We start from the raw sequence: 17,613 nt of genomic DNA on the forward strand, positions 1-17,613 counted from the left end.
TCTCTCATGTTATCTCCTTGTCCTGCCATTGCCTCTGCCTGGTGTCCTCCCATGCCCCCCCCACCCCCATGGCCTCTTTCTTCCAAGGCCTTCTGTCTCTTTCACCAATCAGCTTCCTAGCTCATTGCTTCATCTTTCCCCTCCAAGTTTCACCTATAGCCTCTCTCCCCTTCAAATCTACTCCTCAGCTTTTTTTCTGTAGTCCTGCCGAAGGTTTTTGGTCTGAAATGTCAACTGTACTTTTTTCCATAGATACTGTCTGGCCTGCTGAGTTCCTCCAGCATTTTGTGTGTTGCTCAATATAGTTTAATGAACATCTGTGGTGTGCCTCAAAACGGGGATATTTAGATAGATGTTTGCTTGTATTTTCATTCACCAATCAGATAAAAGCAAGTTCAAAAGAATATATTATCAACATTCCCATTAAAAATGTGTAAATCTAATCATAACAGATATTTGTCTGTTAATGTCATCTGTACTTTGTTTCAATCCCATTGTTCATTTCAGCTCCACTGACTCTTCAGTTTGTTTTTCACTTCATTGTTACAGTGGCCATTCCTTGATTAGGTAATATACTACACTTCCTCCATAACTAGGGTTTTAACAATCAGTGTAAATGCCAGATTAAACAATACTAGCATCCTATATCATACACATTTACGTGGACATGCTAAATACTGCTATAATTTTACACCTTTTATCACTGTGCTCTCTTCCTACGCTAACTCAATATCTCTTGATTCCCTTATGTCTTGAAATATTTAAATTAATGAACTTCCACAGCCCTCTTGGGTATTGAATTACGAAGGTCCATCAACTTTTCTGTATGCAAAAATTTCCTCTGTCCTGAATTGGGGGAATTGTTGAGCCTGACATAAATTATGGGATTGTTTTGTTGAGCATCTCTGCTCCATTTGTCAAAAGTGGAATTTCCCAGTGGCCAACCATTTGAATTCCTATCCCCCTTTCAACATTTTGATCCATGGCTTCCTCTTTTGCCACAATGATACCACTCTCAGGGTGGAGGAGCAACACCTCATATCTTGTCTAAGGTAGCCTCCTACCTCTTCTCCTCACCTACCTATCACCTCGATGCCCCTCCTTCTTCCTGATGAGCCTCTCCTATCAGGCTCCATCTTTTCCAGCCCTTTACCTTTCCCATGCACATGGCTTCACCTAGCCACTTTTTTATTCTGGCATCTTCCCCATTCCTTTCCTGTCCTGATGAAGGGTCTTGGCATAACACTGACTGATTATTCATTTCCATGGATGCTGCCTGACCTGAGGTCCTCCAGGATTTTGTGTGTATTGCTCTGGATTTCCAGCATTTGCAGAATCTCTTAAGTCTATGATTTGTGATTTAAGTTGCCCATTGATGCATTCAGCAAATGAAGGCACAATTAATTCATTGCAACCAGTAAGTGTGATCTTCTCACTGATTTTCAGGTCATATCAGATTTAATTTAGGTAATTCAGCAGTCCCTGCTAGTGAAATTAGTACATCTTTTTAGATTTGGTTAAGGTGATTTGTGCAATCCTCCAAGTATTGTTTTAGAAATTGAAGCTGCATGGTTTAATATTTTTAAAATTATGGTATTCTATTTTTAATGTTTTAATTTTGTTCTGCAGGTGTTTGTATGTGGGAAATTCTAATGTATGGAGTGAAGCCATTTCAAGGAGTAAAAAATAATGATGTAATTGGTAGAATTGAAAATGGTGAGCGCTTGCCAATGCCTCCAAACTGTCCGCCAACACTCTACAGCCTTATGACAAAATGTTGGGCATATGATCCTAGCAGAAGACCACGATTCAATGAACTGAAACAACAACTCAGGTAGGAGGAATTATTGCTGTTATATTTTAAAATGCATATTCCAGTTCTGATCTGGCTTTCTTTTTTTTTTATCCATAAGTAAACCTGGGGAGGCATGGTAGTGTAGCAGTTAGTGTAATGCTGTGACAGCACCAGTAACCTGGGTTCAATTCCCACACTCCTGCAAGGAGTTTGCACCTTCACAACATGACCTCATGAGTTTTCTCTGAGTGCTCCAGTTTCCTCCCACGTTCCAAAGACATTCAGGTTAGTAGGTGTTATGTTTTGTAACTTCAAAACATTAAACTAATTAAAAAGAAAACATGGAGAGTCTGAAAACGTGAGTCTCAGTTTGATCTTTACTTTATGTGTGTAGTGTGATAATGTATGCAATTCATGTTTGTAGACGGGTCATATTATGCATGGAGGTCGGTCATCAGTGGTGTGTCTCAGGGATCTGTTCTGGGATCCCTATTCTTAGTGATTTTTATAAATGACCTGGATGAAGGTGTGGAAGGATGGGTTAGTAAATTTGCTGATGACGCAAAGGTTGGGGGTGTTGTGGCTAGTATGGAGGGCTGTCAGAGGGTACAGCAGGACATTGATAGGATGCAATACTGGGCTGACAAGTGGCAGGGAGTTCAACCCAGATAAGGTGGTTCATTTTGGTAGGTCAAATATGATGACAGAATATAGTATTAACGGTAAGACTCTTGGCAGTGTGGAGGATCAGAGGGGGATCTTGGGGTCCGAGTCCATAGGACACTCAAGACTGCTGTGCAGGTTGACTCTGTGGTTAAGAAAGCATGCGGTGCATTGGCCTTCGTCAATCATGGGATTGTGTTTAAGAGCCGAGAGATAATGTTGTAGCTATATAGGACCCTGGTCAGACCTTGGCATACTGTGCTCAGTTCTGGTCACCCCACTATAGGAAGGGTGTGGAAACTATAGAAAGGGTGCAGAGGAGTTTACAAGGACGTTGCCTGGATTAGCAGCATGCCTTATGAGAATAGGTTGAGTGAACTCGGTCTTTTCTCCTTGGAGTGATGGGGGATGAGAGGTGACCTGATCGAGGTGTATAAGATGATGAGAGGTGTTGATCATGTGGATAGTCAGAGGCTTTTTCCCAGAGCTAAAATGGCCAGCATGAGAGGGCACAGTTTAAGGTGCCTGGCAGTAGGTACAGAGGAGATATCGGGGGTAAGTTTTTTACGCAGAGAATGGTGAATGGATAGAATGGGCTGCCAGTGACGGTGGTGGAAGTGGATATGATAGGGTCTTTTAAGTGGCTCCTGGACAGGTAAATGAAGCTCAGAAAAATAGAGAGCTGTGAGTAACCCTAGGTAATTTCTCAGGTAGGGACATGTTGGGCACAGCTTTGTGGGTCGAAGGGCCTGTATTGTGCTGTAGGCTTTCTATGTTTCTGTAAATTATTTAATTGAATAAAAATGCTTAATCAAGCCTTACTTATACAAAATTATTCAAATATTGCTGAAATATTAAATACAAACATTAGGTTAACTAGTCACATGGACATAATTGGGAAGCATGTGCTCATTGGGCTGGAAGGACCTGTTACCATGCCACATCTCTAAACAATGGTAATAAATGTCTAAGCGAGAGTTGCAGGTGTAATGAAAGATAGTTCCCATCTGCCTTTGCAAGTGAATACAGTACTTTTCGTAGCAGTAATTAAAGAGGAACAGGAATAGTTTCCTGGAGGTCTCTTGTATAATTTTCCCCCAGACTACATAAGTAAATGATGGACTTACTATTCATTGTCATATTGGTGTCATTGAAAATTTTCTGTGTGCATTTTTCTCTTCAACTGAAGTAAATAATTAACTGCAAAATTCAGAAATAAGAATGGAGAATGTAGGAAATTTTCATTAGCTCAGACTACATCTGTGCATAAATTGACAGAATTAGAAAACATGCTTAATTACTTTGAAGAGTAATAAGTGAAGAAGGAATACATTGTGTATGTTTTGCAAAAGGCTAGGATGCAGTTACAGCAAGTAATTGGGAAAGTGAATAATGTTAGCATTGTTTCTATGGGAAATGAATTTAAAAGCTGGGAGTTTTTGCTTTACCGATATGGAAGTTAAGGGTTGTGTCCCAGAGGATTGCTAAAATTTTTGGATGGGAGACTGGACACTCCTTATACAGAAGGGCATAAACATGAGAAAGTCTGCAGATGCTGGAAACAAAAAAAAAGCACACACAATGCTGGAGGAACTCAGCAGGTCAGACAACATCCTTGGAAATGAATAAACAGTCGATGTTTCAGGCCCCTCTTCAAGTCTGGAAAAGAAAGGGGAAGATGTCAAAATAAAAGGATGGCAGGAGGGGAAGGAGGGGAGCTCAAAGGTGATAGGTGAAGCCAGTTGGGTGGGAAAGATAACAGGCTGAAGAAAAAGGGAACTGTTAGGAGGGAACCAGAGGAGAAAGGGAAAATGGAGGGGACCCAGGCAGAGGTGATAGAAGGTGATTGGTGCAAGAAGAGGCAATGGGCCAATGTGTTGGAATGGGAATCAGAATTAAAATGTTTGGCCACCAGGAAGATCCGCTTTTGGCGGATGAAGCGGAGGTGCCTAGTGATGTAGTCATCCAATTTACAATGGGCTTCACCAAAGTAGAGGAGGTTGCATCAGGAGCAGCAGACACAACAGATGATCCCAGCAGATTCGCAGTCCTGAAAGGACTGTTTGGAGCCCTGCATGAACGTGAAGGAGGAGTTGAATGGACAGGTGTAGTACTTGCAGCAATAAGTGCTGGGAGGAATATTATTGGGGAGGGACAAATGGACTAGGGAACCACAGAGTTGAGCAATCCCTGCGGAAAGTGGGGTAGGGGAGATAAAGCTATGTTTAGCGGTAGGATCCTTTTGGAGATGGCGGAAGTTGTGGAGGATGATGTGTTGGATGCAGAGGGTCATGGGGTGGTAGATAAGGACAGGAGGATATCACTGTTAAGGCAACGGGAGAGGATGAGGTGAGCATGGATCTTCAGGAAATGGAGGAGATTCGGGTGAGGGCAGCAACAGTGATGGAGGAAGGAAAACCCCCGTTCTTTGAAGAATAAGAACATCTCTGATGTTCTCAAATGGAAAGCTGCATCCTAGGAACAAATGCAACAGAGACAAAGGAACTGAGAAAAGGGGATACTGGTGTCCCCTGTTTTTCGAATGTTCACTCTACGTCATCTCACTGTTACAAAAGACCTACATTAGTTACCTGTTTTCACTAGCAGAAAGTGTTTTCACTGTTATGAGAAAAGGCAGCATGCGTGCTGAGCAGCCGAGCTCCTCCTCCAGAACTGCATTCTAGCTGGCATTGCTTAAACATGTGTCTGAGCATCTGTGCTTTATGTCAATCTATTTTGTGCATCCGTTAGCAAGATGAGTTCTAAGGTATCGGAAAAGCCTAAAAGAGCGTGTAAGGGTGTTACACTTAGTGTAAAACTAGACATAATTATGCATTTCGATCGTGGTGAACAAAGTAAGGATATAGTGAGTTTGGCTAAGGGTTTGTGGAAGTTGACAAAGATGATTTTGAAGAGGTTTTGGCATCCCATGACCAAGAACTGAGAGATGAAGAGCTGATGAAGAGGAAAGGATAACAATTGAAGCCGCAGATACAAAGGACTGTACGATAGAAAAATGTGTGAGGCTAAGCAGTGAAGCATACTGTCGTTTTTCAAGCCTTCCACATTAGCCACAGCAGATGACGAACCTTGACCTTCGACATCAAAGCAGGCAGACATAGAAGAAGGTGACCTGGCTGCCCAGATGGAAACAGACGACAATGAGATGACACCCCAGTGTCCCAGCACCCCAACCTCCGACGATTCAGCCGAACACACTATCATCAGTGTGCTCGCTGTCTTCCCGATTCCGATAAGTGAAACTACACTACATTACTAATGTACAGACGTACATTACTTCTACTTTATATAGGCTGTGTATTTTTATGTGTTACTTGGTAGCTTCATAGCTTAAATGTTACTGGAAAGAGTGCTTCTGCTGGGAGCACTTGCGCCGTGTGTTTTGCCGCGAGTACTGCCGAGAGCACTTGCATGAGATTTTCGCTGCGGTGGATGGTGCTGCAATAATTGTAGAAAAGTATTCCTACTTTATATAGGCTGTGTATTTATCAGATCATTCCTGCTTTTATTATATGTTATTGGTATATTAGGTCTTATGTGTTATTTGGCATGATTTGGTAGGTTATTTTTTTGGGTCTGCGAACGCTCACAAATTTTTCCCATATAAATAAATGGTCATTGCTTCTTCACTTTACAACATGTAGCATGACAAAGGAGGATATTCTTAGTTCACTATTAGTGTTTGTTTCCTGGAATGCTGCTGTTTTAGTTCTCCCATTAAACCAGGGAGTCTTTTTCTCATTGATAAAATTATTACTTAAGATTGAGTACATGAGTAGAGCTGTTTATGATTTTACTTTGCTTAGTTATTTAAATTTATTCTCTTCGATATCTCAAGTAAAAGAGTGTTTCAAAGGTTAGTTTTGTTTTGTTACAGTCATACTGGAATTCACTGTTAATTTGATAAGAGTCATTCTGGAACTGTGCTAGTTTAGACAAACAGATAAATTCCATAATGGAATCCCTGCAAGGATGAGTTTTCTGGAAAGTGACAGCATGGTCAAGGATTTTGTAAAATAAAAAGGTTTAGAAATTATTTGCAAAGAAAGATTAAAGGTATTTTTTATTTCAAAGAGCCAATTGCAGATTTTCTGGACAATATACAAGTAAAGGGAATAATTAAAATTAGCATGGATGCAGGTATTGAAAGGCGGCCAGCAGTTAATAGAGTGTCAAACCTGCACATACAGTGATCTTGGAGGGCATAAGAGAAAGGAGAGTAGCTAAAGAAAGAATTTGGCCAGGAAAAGGCTGGGAGGAGAGTTGAGTGAGGATCCATAAGAGCTTTTCTTAGTGGGTTAGTGATGAAAAATAAGTGGTATTGAATGACTACATCTAATACTACAAAATAAAAGCTGCAGAGGGTTATAGACTCAGCCAGCTCCATCATGGTTACTAGCCTCCTCACCATCAGGACATCTTCAAAAGATGGTGCCACAAGAAGGCAGCATCCATGATTAAAGACTGTCACCATCCAAGCCGTACCCTCATCTCAATTCTGCCATCAGAAAGGAAGTACGGGAGCCTGAAAAAGCACACTCAATGGGTCAAGAACAGCCTCTTCCCCTTTGCAATTAGATTTCTGAACAGTCTATGAACACTACCTCACTACTTTGGTTTTTGTCACTATTTGTTGTTTTTACATTTCATACTTAAACCTGTAGAATTTTTTTTTATTGTATTGTACTGTACTGTACTGCTGCTGCAAAACAAAAAAAATGACATATGTCAATGATATATAAACCGGATTCTGACAATTGGTTGAATATCTTGGCCTTCATGACAGAGATTGCCATGAGTTCCACTTTCTTGTTGGAGATGACAGTGGAGATTTATATATGGTAGATTGGTTGAAGAAAATAACTTGCAGAAGAAGAAGGAAACCAGGGATTATTTCAGCATAATATTAGAACAATGAATTTTTTTGGCTTGTTAGAGGGAGGTTTGAAAACAAAAATGTCGACGTGACTGTAAAGCACTGAGTTGATGATGTGAAAATCATTAATGAGGAATGAGGAATGAGACTTTATGATGTCAGAGTTTTATTTCAGTTTTAATGGAAATGTTGATAATGTATTCTTTTGAACTTGCTTTTATCTGATTGGTGATTGAAAACACAAGGAAACATCTATCTAAATATCCCTGTTTCAAGGCAAACCACAAATGTTCATTAAACTATGTTGAGCAAAGCACAGAAAATGCTGGAGGAGCTCAGCAGTTCCAGGCAGCATCTATGGGAAGAATCAGTGGTTCGAGCCAAAACCCTTGATTAGGTCTGGAAAGGATGGGGGAAGAACTCAGTATTCGTAGCTGCAAGGAGAGGAAGGAGAACAAACTAGAAGGTGATGGGTGATGTCAGTTGAGTGGAAGATAGGGGGTTGAAGTGAGAATCTGGGAGGTGATAGGTGGAAAAGCTAAAAGGCTGACAAAAGTGGAATCTGATAGGAGAGGAAAGTAGACCATGGGAGAAAGGGAGGGAGGAGGAGTACAGCGGTAGGTGATAGGCAGATGAGAAGAAGATAAGAGGGAAGCCAGAGTGAGGAACGGAGGAAGGGGGATAGGGAAAAATTATGAGGAAGTTAGAGAAATCAATGTTCATGCCATCAGGCTGGAGTCTACCCAGATGGAATATGAGGTATTGCTCCTTCAACCTGACAGTGGCTTCATATGACAATAGAGGACCAACTTGTTGAAATTGCAATGGGGGTTGGATATAAATAGTTGGCTACTGGGAAATCATGCTTGTTGACCATCTTCAGAATCTCTTATGTTTAATGCATAGTGGTTGTGTCTGCATTTTGTTCATAACCATTTCTTCAGGTGAATCCTGATATGCAATAAATTATTCATTTTGATTTTATTGTCTCTGTGTCACCAGACATATATGTTAAAGAAAGAATGCTAATAAAAGGAACTTAGTTTGTATTTTAGACTGCACAAATGGTGGCTTATTATTTGGCTAACTAGCGTTTTCTGTGTGTCATTGCTACTGAAATGTTACTCATAGAACAATCATGTTTGTGGATTTGAGTATGATATATTCACTACTTCATAGCAGTAGTTAACAGTTATCCTAATTACTGGGGAGTTAGCTACTATGAATTAACAAACCATGAAATAGCAGGACAGCATATTGTTATGCAATGCACTATGGTTTGTGGTGAAAATTTGAACTTGTATATGATTTCCAAATTCCTTATTGTGACATCAATAAAGTTGCCGGAAAGGGATCTTCAAGAAAGCTTTTCCTTTTGTTAGAATCCTACATTATTGAAGCCAATGTATCACTCTATGTGATTCTATTGAAAACATAATTAGCATGTGAAAGATGAAAAAAATGCAGAAATAGGAAATTCATTAACTTAATTTACTAATCAAATTAATCATTAATCAAAGTACCTCGAGGAGCAAAACCCAAACTGGCTTTGTTTATGTAATTGTTTAATTCCACTGCTGGTTCATTTTTTTTAATTTATACTGTGTATCTCAACAGAAAATCATGCAAATTAGCTTTGAAGTGATGCACTGAAGGGCATGCTTTGGCATAGTACAGCCAGCTGACAAGTAAATGAGCTTCATAGACATTTAACTACCACGTCAGGGCTTGCAAAGAACTGCTCCCAGTTTGCGTCATGTATATCCATCTGCAAACAATTTAGCAGTAGCTTCATATCAATAAAATATGATTTACCTGTTGCCCAAAAATATAAACAAAAATAAATTTTTGTTAAGAAAGCTAGTCGTATCACAAGTTATTAAGCATGAAATGGTAAGGTAAAAGTTTATTTCCATGACCTTGTACATACTGAATTTCCATCTCACTCACTTTGCTGTTCATTTTTTTCTTCAAAGTTGTAACTGCTGTAACAATTCCTGGGTATTAGGCTTGGAAAGTGCAAAGTGAGTAAATAGCAAAAACAGTCAATGGGTTCTCAGTCTTCCATAAAATGCTATCGAGAGTAAAGTGTTAACATATTATCTCTGTGAAAGATGACAAAGAATATGTTTCAGTTCAGTCACTATTTAAGCCAGGTTATTCTGCAACTTATTGGGATTTAGAAAGAATATGTTCCAATTAGATAGACTGATTTCAAAAAATGGTGTTTATTTAAAAATTTTGGTAAATTAGTTATCCCCTTCACTTAATTTTAATTCTCAGTGTACTACTGACAAAGGCAAGAGGCATTTAAAGTTGTTTTTAAGCTTGAAACGGTTTATTGATGTCTCTGGTATTAAACAACCAGCAAGTATGTTAAACCATTCAAATCCCACGGTTAATTTTCTTTCACAGTTGCTTTTGACTTTGTACTGTCAAAAGTATTGAACATTCTAAAAAAATTTTAAAGAGCAAAAATTTTGGAACAGCAAGGGGAAAGCTTTCACTTGCTTACAAAAACAACATTACTAAGATATGAAATGGACATTTGGCGAGAGGTCTGATCATCTAGCAAACACTCCAGTTTTTATTGAAAGTTAGTTTTCACTTTCTCACAGTTTGAGTTATAATGATTCTTCAGTTTCAAAATTATGTAAGAGTAAATGCTGGTCTCCAATTTCCTTTTCACCCCATGCTGCACCCTTCTGAAGAAATGCCTCCTGTAACACCTCTTACCTTACTGAAGTCATTAAATACCTCTTCTGATGCATCTTCACTACATACTTGCTGATATTGCTATATTAAGTAAAACATATGAGAGGACATTGTTACTTCTGTCAATCCAATACATCCTAACTCTGACACATAATGTTGCACACCAAGATTCTGTTTACTATTTTGTCTGTGAGTACTTTTTGAAAACTTGCATTCTCCGCAAAGTTAAATTTTACTTTGCAAATGACTTGTACTAATTCAAAATTGTAATTTCTCTGTAATCTTGATGAAGAGTTAATTAAATGAAAAAGTTTGGAAACATTCTTACAAGGAGCAGAAAAGCTGGCAAAGGCCAGTTGGACATCTTGGCTTGTTTCTGTGCTGTAGGCGCCTTATAATTAGTAGAATTTTGCAACTGCTCTCACATTGATAGAGGAAAAAATACTAAACACAGACTTGCATTGAAAACCCAGTTACTTATGTATTTTACAGTGCAGAAATGCATTAATATTCCATGCAGTAGCTCATCTTCCTTGACACTGAAAACTTGCGTACCTTTAAATCATTTTTTGCTTAAATGACTCATTCTGCCAGGACTCATGCTACCACATCCTGTTTCATCATAATGGATCTGGTAGTTAATAAGATATGTTACTATCTTTCTACTGCTTCCCAGGTTTTCTTTGCCATCAGCATTAATTGTGCAGCGGTACAAAAAGCTTTCTCACAAATACGTTTCAAGTGAGAGAATTAATTCCCTAATTATATGTATTCCAAAGCAGTTTAATTCAGACCATTTTGCTTTAGAGAAAAATTGTGACTCATTTTCAGAAATGCTAACGATAAAGTGGAAACGTAAATTTAAACAGCTTTTTGATAAGCCTGAAGTACAGCTCACCAACTATCAGTAAGTATATTTTATTGCCTTTTGTTCTAACATTCTAAAGTCTTTAATATGATTGACTGTGCTTGTGGCATTATGTTTCAGAATTAATGACAGTGTTCATTTATTTTGGGCCACCGAGTAAACATTTGCATGTTTCAAATGGGTGTGTTCAGCACCATTTCTAAGTTGCGAGAAATATTTTTCTGTTCAGATTCATAAAGATTATATATTTTATTGGAGCAATGCTAATGATTCATGTTTAGGCATGTAATTACGGTGATCCAGCAACCACATCTGCCATCTTAAGTGACCACATTATCAAATTTATTTGCTCTCTCAATCTACGTTGTTCAGGAGAAGGGTATTTCAGAGAGGAAAAAGTCACAAAGTAATGATACATTGTACTGAAATTAGAAACTATGTTGAACTTTATAATTTCAATACTATATGAATTTGATGTTGTGTAATGACAGGTTTACGTTTGGGTATGCTGTACAGGAGAGTTGTAAGGACAACTTAGAATATTTTAAATGCAGTGAGACCTCATGGTAACATTTGGTTAACACAATGTTATTGCAGCTCCGAGCATCTGAGTTTGGTGTTCAATTCCAGTGCTGTCTGGAAGAAGATTGTACATTTTTCCTGTGAATGTGTGGGTTTCCTACCAGTCAGTAGGTTAATTGGTCATTGTAAATTATCCTGTGATTCGGCTAAGGTTAAATACGTGGGTTGCTGAGTGGTATAGCTCTTTGGGTCAGAAAGCCTGTTTCGCGCTGTATCTCCAAATAAAAATAGAAACAGAAAGAATCAATTGGTATCTGAGAGGGAAATATCCATGGGGAGAGGAGCAGGGCAATGGAATTGATGGGGGTACTTTACTTGATGGACTAAATGGGTTAAACAAGATATTGCCAGTTGCAAGAAAGTGAAGGGAAGAGATTTGCTCAAAGTGAGTGTCAGGCAATATTTGCACCAAACAACACACACAAAATGCTGGGGGAACACAGCCGGCCTGGCAGCATCTATAGGGAGAAGCACTGTCGATGTTTCAGGCCGAGACCCTTCGTTAGAACTAACTGAAAGGAGAGGTACTGAGAGACTTGAAAGTAGTGGGGGGAGGGGGAAATGTGAAATGGTGGGAGAAGTCCGGAGGGGGTGGGATGAAGCTAAGAGCTGGAAAGGTGATTGGCGAAAGTGACACAAAGCTGGAGAAGGGAAAGGATCATGGGGTGGGAGGCCTCGGGAGAAAGAAAGGGGGGGAGCACCAGAGGGAGATGGAGAACAGGAGGGGAGGAGGGGCATTAATGGAAGTTAGAGAAGTCATGCCATCAGGTTGGAGGCTACCCAGATGGTATATAAGGTGTTGTTCCTCCAACCTGCATGTGGATTCATCTTGACAGTAGAGGAGGCCATGGATAGACATATAAGAATGGGAATGGGATGTGGAATTAAAATGTGTGGCCACTGGGAGATCCTGCTTTCTCTGGCGGACAAAGTGTAGGCGTCCAGCGAAATGGTCTCCCAGTCAGCGTCGGGTCTCACCAATATATAAAAGGCCACACCAGGAGCACCGGATGCAGTATACCACACCAGCCGACTCACAGGTGAAGTGTCGCCTCACCTGGAAGGACTGTCTGGGGCCCTGAATGGTGGTGAGGGAGGAAGTGTAAGGGCAGGTATAGCACTTGTTCCGCTTACGAGGATAAGTGCCAGGAGGGAGATCAGTGGGAAGGGATGGGGGGGACGAGTGGACAAGGGAGTCGTGTAGGGAGCGATCCCTGCGGAAAGCAGAAAGAGGTGGGGAGGGAAAGATGTGCTTGGTAGTGGGATCCCGTTGGAGGTGGCGGAAGTTACAGAGCATTATACGTCGGACCTGGAGGCTGGTGGGGTGGTAGGTGAGGACAAGGGGAACCCTATCCCGAGTGGGATGGCGGGTGGATGGGTGAGGGCAGATGTGCAGGAAATGGGAGAGATACGTTTGAGAGCAGAGTTGATGGTGGAAGAAGGGAAGCCCCTTTGTTTAAAAAAGGAAGACATCTCCTTCGTCCTGGAATGAAAAGCCTCATCCTGAGAGCAGATGCAGCGGAGACGGAGGAATTGTGAGAAGAGGATAGCATTTTTGCAAGAGACAGGGTGGAAGAGGAATAGTCCAGGTAGCTGTGAGAGTCTGTAGACTTATAGTAGATATCAGTAGATAAGCTGTCTCCAGAGATGGAGACAGAAAGATCAAGAAAAGGAAGGGAGGTGTCAGAAATGGACCAGGTAAATTTGAGGGCAGGGTGAAAGTTGGAGGCAAAGTTAATGAAGTCAACGAGCTCAGCATGCGTGCAAGAGGCAGCACCAATGCAGTCGTCGATGTAGCGAAGGAAATTATTGTGAAATTATTTTCAAAATGAAAAAAGAAACAAATGTAAATAAAAACAAATTTTACTACTGCTTTCCTCACTTTAGAATAATTAGACTAAAAGGAAATGGCATTGATGACCATGTGACTCTGACATAAAAGTAGATGAAAATTTGAAATAAGATGTAAATGGTCATCAGTTGTTGATCCAAAATAGGCTTTCTGCAATTGCTACTTGGCCTATTAACTTTTTCCAAGGTTTTTTATTTTAGTTTGGTTATCTTGTATGCCTACAAAGACCTGAACCTGCTTTACCATTGAACAACATTATGACTGATCTTGTGCCTCAATATACCTTGTAGATCTGGTATTGGGAAATAAACCTGGTCAGGTGTCAGATCTCTCAGTGGGAGATCATTTTGGAGATAGCATTGGAGAGAGATAGGAACAGACAAGTTAGAAAAGTGTTTAATTGGAATAAGGGGAATTATGAGGCAATCAGGCAGGAACTTGGAAGCTTAAAATGGGAGCAGATGTTCTCAGGGAAAGGTATGGAAGAAATGTGGCAAATGTTCAGGGGATATTTGTTTGGGGTTCTGCATAGGTATGTTCCAATGAGACAGGGAAGTTATGGTAGGGTACAGGAACCGTGGTGTACAAAGGCTGTAGCAAATCTAATCAAGAAAAGAAAAGCTTACAAAAGGTTCAGAGAGCTAGGTAATGTTAGAGATCTAGAAGAATATAAGGCTGACAGGAAGGAGCTTAATAAGGAAATTAGGAGAGCCAGAAGTGGCCATGAGAAAGCTTTGGTGGGCAGGATTAAGGAAAACACCAAGGCATTCTACAAGTATGTGAAAAGCAAGAGGATAAGATGTGAAAGAATTGGACCTATCAAGTGTAACAGTGGGAAAGTGTGTATGGAACCGGAGGAAATAGCAAAGGTACTTAATGAATACTTCAGTATTCACTGAGGAAAAGGATCTTGGTGATTGTAGTAATGATTTGCAGCGGACTGAAAAGCTTGAGCATGTAGATATTAAGAAAGAGAATGTGCTGGAGCTTTTGGAAAGCATCAAGTTGGTTAAGTCGCTGGTACCAGATGAGATATACACCAGGCTACTGTGGGAGGCAAGGGAGGAGATTGCTGAGCCTCTGCGGATGATCTTTGTATCATTAACAGGGACGGAAGAGTTTCCAGAGTATTGGATGGTTGCGGATGTTCTTCCCTTATTCAAGAAAGGGAGTAGAGATAGCCCAGGAAATTATAGACCAGTGAGTCTTACTTCAGTGGTTGATAAGTTGATGGAGAAGATCCTGAGAGGCAGGATTTATGAACATTTGGAGAGGTATAATATGATTAGGAATAATCAGCGTGGCTTTGTCACGGGCAGGTCATGCCTTATGAGCATGATTGAATTTTTTGAGATTGTGACGAAACACATTGATGAAGGAAGAGCAGTAGATGTAGTGTATATGGATTTCAGCAAGGCATTTGATAAGGTAACCCATGCAGGGCTTATTGAAAAAGTAAGGAGGCATGGGATCCAAGGGGATATTGCTTTGTGGATCCAGAACTGGCATGCCCACAGAAGGCAAAGAGTGGTTGTAGACGTGTCATATTCTGCATGGAGGTTGGTGACCAGTGGTGTGCCTCAGGGATCTGCTCTGGAACCCTTACTTTTTGTGATTTTTATAAATGATATGGATAAGGAAGTGGGGGGATGGGTTAGTAAGTTTGCTGATGACGCAAAGGTTAGTGGTATTGTGGATAGTGTGGAGGGCTGTCAGAGGTTACAGTTGGACATTGTTAGGATGCAAAACTGGGCTGAGAAGTGGCAGATGGGAGTTCAACCCAGATAAGTGTGAAGTGGTTCATTTTTGTAGATGAAATATGATGGCAGAATATAGTATTAATGGTAAGGCAGTGTGGAGAATCAGAGGGATCTTGGGGGTCCGAGTCCATAGGACGCTCAAAGCAGCTGTGCAGGTTGACTCTGTGGTTAAGAAGGAATATGGTGTATTGGCCTTCATCAATCATGGAATTGAATTCAGGAGCCAAGAGGTGAAGTTGCAGCTACATAGGACCCTGGTCAGACCCCACTTGGAGTACTGTGCTTAGTTCTGGTCGCCTCACTACAGGAAGGATGTGGAAACCATAGAAATGGTGCAGAGGAAATTTACAAGGATGTTGCCTGGATCTGATCCAGGCAACATGCCTTATGAAAACAGGTTAACTGAACTCAGCCTTTTCTCCTTGGAGCGACAGAAGATGAAAGGTGACCTGATAGAGGTGTATAAGATGAGAGGCATTGATCGTGTGGATAGTCAGAGGCTTTTCCCCAGGGCTGAAATGGTTGCCAGAAGAGGACACGGGTTTAAGGTGCTGGGGAAGTAGGTACAGAGGAGATGTTAGGGGTACGTTTTTTACTCAGAGTGGTGAGTGCGTGGAATGGGCTGCCGGCAACAGTGGTGGAGGTGGATACGATAAGGTCTTTTAGGAGACTTCTGGATAGGTACGTGGAGCTTAGGAAAATAGAGGGCTATGGGTAACCCAAGTAATTTCTAAGGTAGGGACATGTTCGGCACAACTTTGTGGGCTGAAGGGCCTGTATTGTGCTGTAGGTTTTCTACGCTTCTATCATTTTCTTGGATTTTCCCTTATCTCTTCATTCCTCTAATATGCAAAAACCTATCAAAGTCAGTTTGGAATGCAGTGAAGCAGTGAATGATTGAGCTTCCATAGTTCTCCAAGATAGGAAATTCTAAAGCAAAAATATGTGGACTTTGTAAGACTAAAATAAAAAAAAACATGCTTGCAATACTGAGCAGATCACACCGCACTGGTAGAGGGGGAAAGAAAGAGTTACTGATTCAGTTTGATACCCCAACAGAACATAAGAAATCATCAATTAAAAAGTTTCCCATTGTTATTCCCAGCAGTTTCTGTTTGTTTTATAACAGAGAACTTCAATGATCTGTTATCTCCTGAATGAAAAAAATTTCTCCCATTTTCCCATTTTACTCCTGAATGGCTTGTGACCCCCTGCACTTTGGTTCTCCTCTGCCAGGAAAATTTTCTCCATGTACCTGAACAGTAAAGTCTTCTAAGACCTCCAATAAACTAAAGAATAGGTCCACCATTGCTAGGAACCAGACTAGTAAATTTTTGTTATATTCCTTTAAGAAAGGAGGGAGGCAAAAGACAGGGAAATATAGTCCAGTTAGCCCAACTTCAGTGTTTGGGAATATGTTGGAGTCCATTATTAAGGAAGAGGTTTCGGGGTACTAGGAAGTACATTGTAAAATCAACCAAAGTCAGTATGATTTCCTTAGGGGGAAATCGTGACTGGCAAATCTGTTGGAGTTCTTTTAGGAAGTAAAAGGTAGAATAAACAAAGGAGAGTCAGTAGATGTTTATTTGGATTTTCAGAAGGCCTTTGACAAGGTTCCACACATGATGCTGATTAACAAGGTAAGAGCCCATGGTATTACAGTAAAAAGACTAGAATGGATGGAAGATTGGCTGACTGGCAGGAGGCAAAGAGTTGGAATAAAAGGGGCCTTTTCTGATTGGCTCCTGGCGGTGAGTGGTAGTGTCCCCCAGGGGTTGGTATTGGGGAAGCTTCCTTTCACGTTATATGTCAAAAATTTGGATAAAGGAATTGATGGCTTTGTAGCCATGTTTGCAGATGATATGAAGATAGGTGGAGGTGCAGATAGTGTTGAGGAAGCAGGGAGTCCTGCAGAAGGATTTAGACAGATTAGAAGAATGGGCAAAGAAATGACGGGTAGGAATACAGTACAGGGAAGTGCCTGCTCATGCACTTTGGTGTAAGGAATGAAGGCATAGACTGTTTTCTAAATGGGAAACAAATTGAGAAATTAGATGTGCAAAGGTACTTGGAAGTCCTCATGCAGGATTCCCTAAATGTGAACTTGCAGGTTGAGTTGGTGGTACAGAAATACACTGTTAGAATTCATTTTGAGAAGACTAGGATATAAAAGCAAGGGTGTACTGCTGAGGCTTTATAAGACATTGGTCAGACCGCACTTGTAATATTGTAAGCAATTTTAGGCCCCTTATCTATGGGGGGAAAAATGGTGCTGGTGACTATTGGCAATATTTTGTGGGCTGCAGACAGTTGTTTGAAATGGTCTTTTAAATATGTCCATTTTGAATTACTTTTACTGAAATCAGCATCAAGTAACATCCCCCTAAGCAATGCGCTTTAAATCAACTTAATGATCTTCAGATCTCAAGATAATCTAAAGGACTCAGCAGACCAGGGAGGTACAACACCCTTAAGAGGATG

At 40.5% G+C, this 17,613-nt stretch overlaps 1 protein-coding gene across 15 annotated transcripts in view; it reads left to right on the plus strand.

The window, feature by feature from the left end:
* LOC132397252 (focal adhesion kinase 1) overlaps positions 1–17,613 on the plus strand; it is a 545,830-nt gene that overhangs the window by 455,252 nt on the left and 72,965 nt on the right. For all 15 annotated transcript variants that reach the window (XM_059975823.1, XM_059975834.1, XM_059975802.1 and 12 more), the window contains one exon: positions 1,630–1,834. In XM_059975823.1, coding sequence (XP_059831806.1) covers positions 1,630–1,834 — 205 coding nt within the window. The remainder of the gene's footprint in view (positions 1–1,629; positions 1,835–17,613) is intronic.

This window comes from Hypanus sabinus, chromosome 1, assembly GCF_030144855.1.
Source record: "Hypanus sabinus isolate sHypSab1 chromosome 1, sHypSab1.hap1, whole genome shotgun sequence".
Taxonomy (NCBI): domain Eukaryota; kingdom Metazoa; phylum Chordata; class Chondrichthyes; order Myliobatiformes; family Dasyatidae; genus Hypanus; species Hypanus sabinus.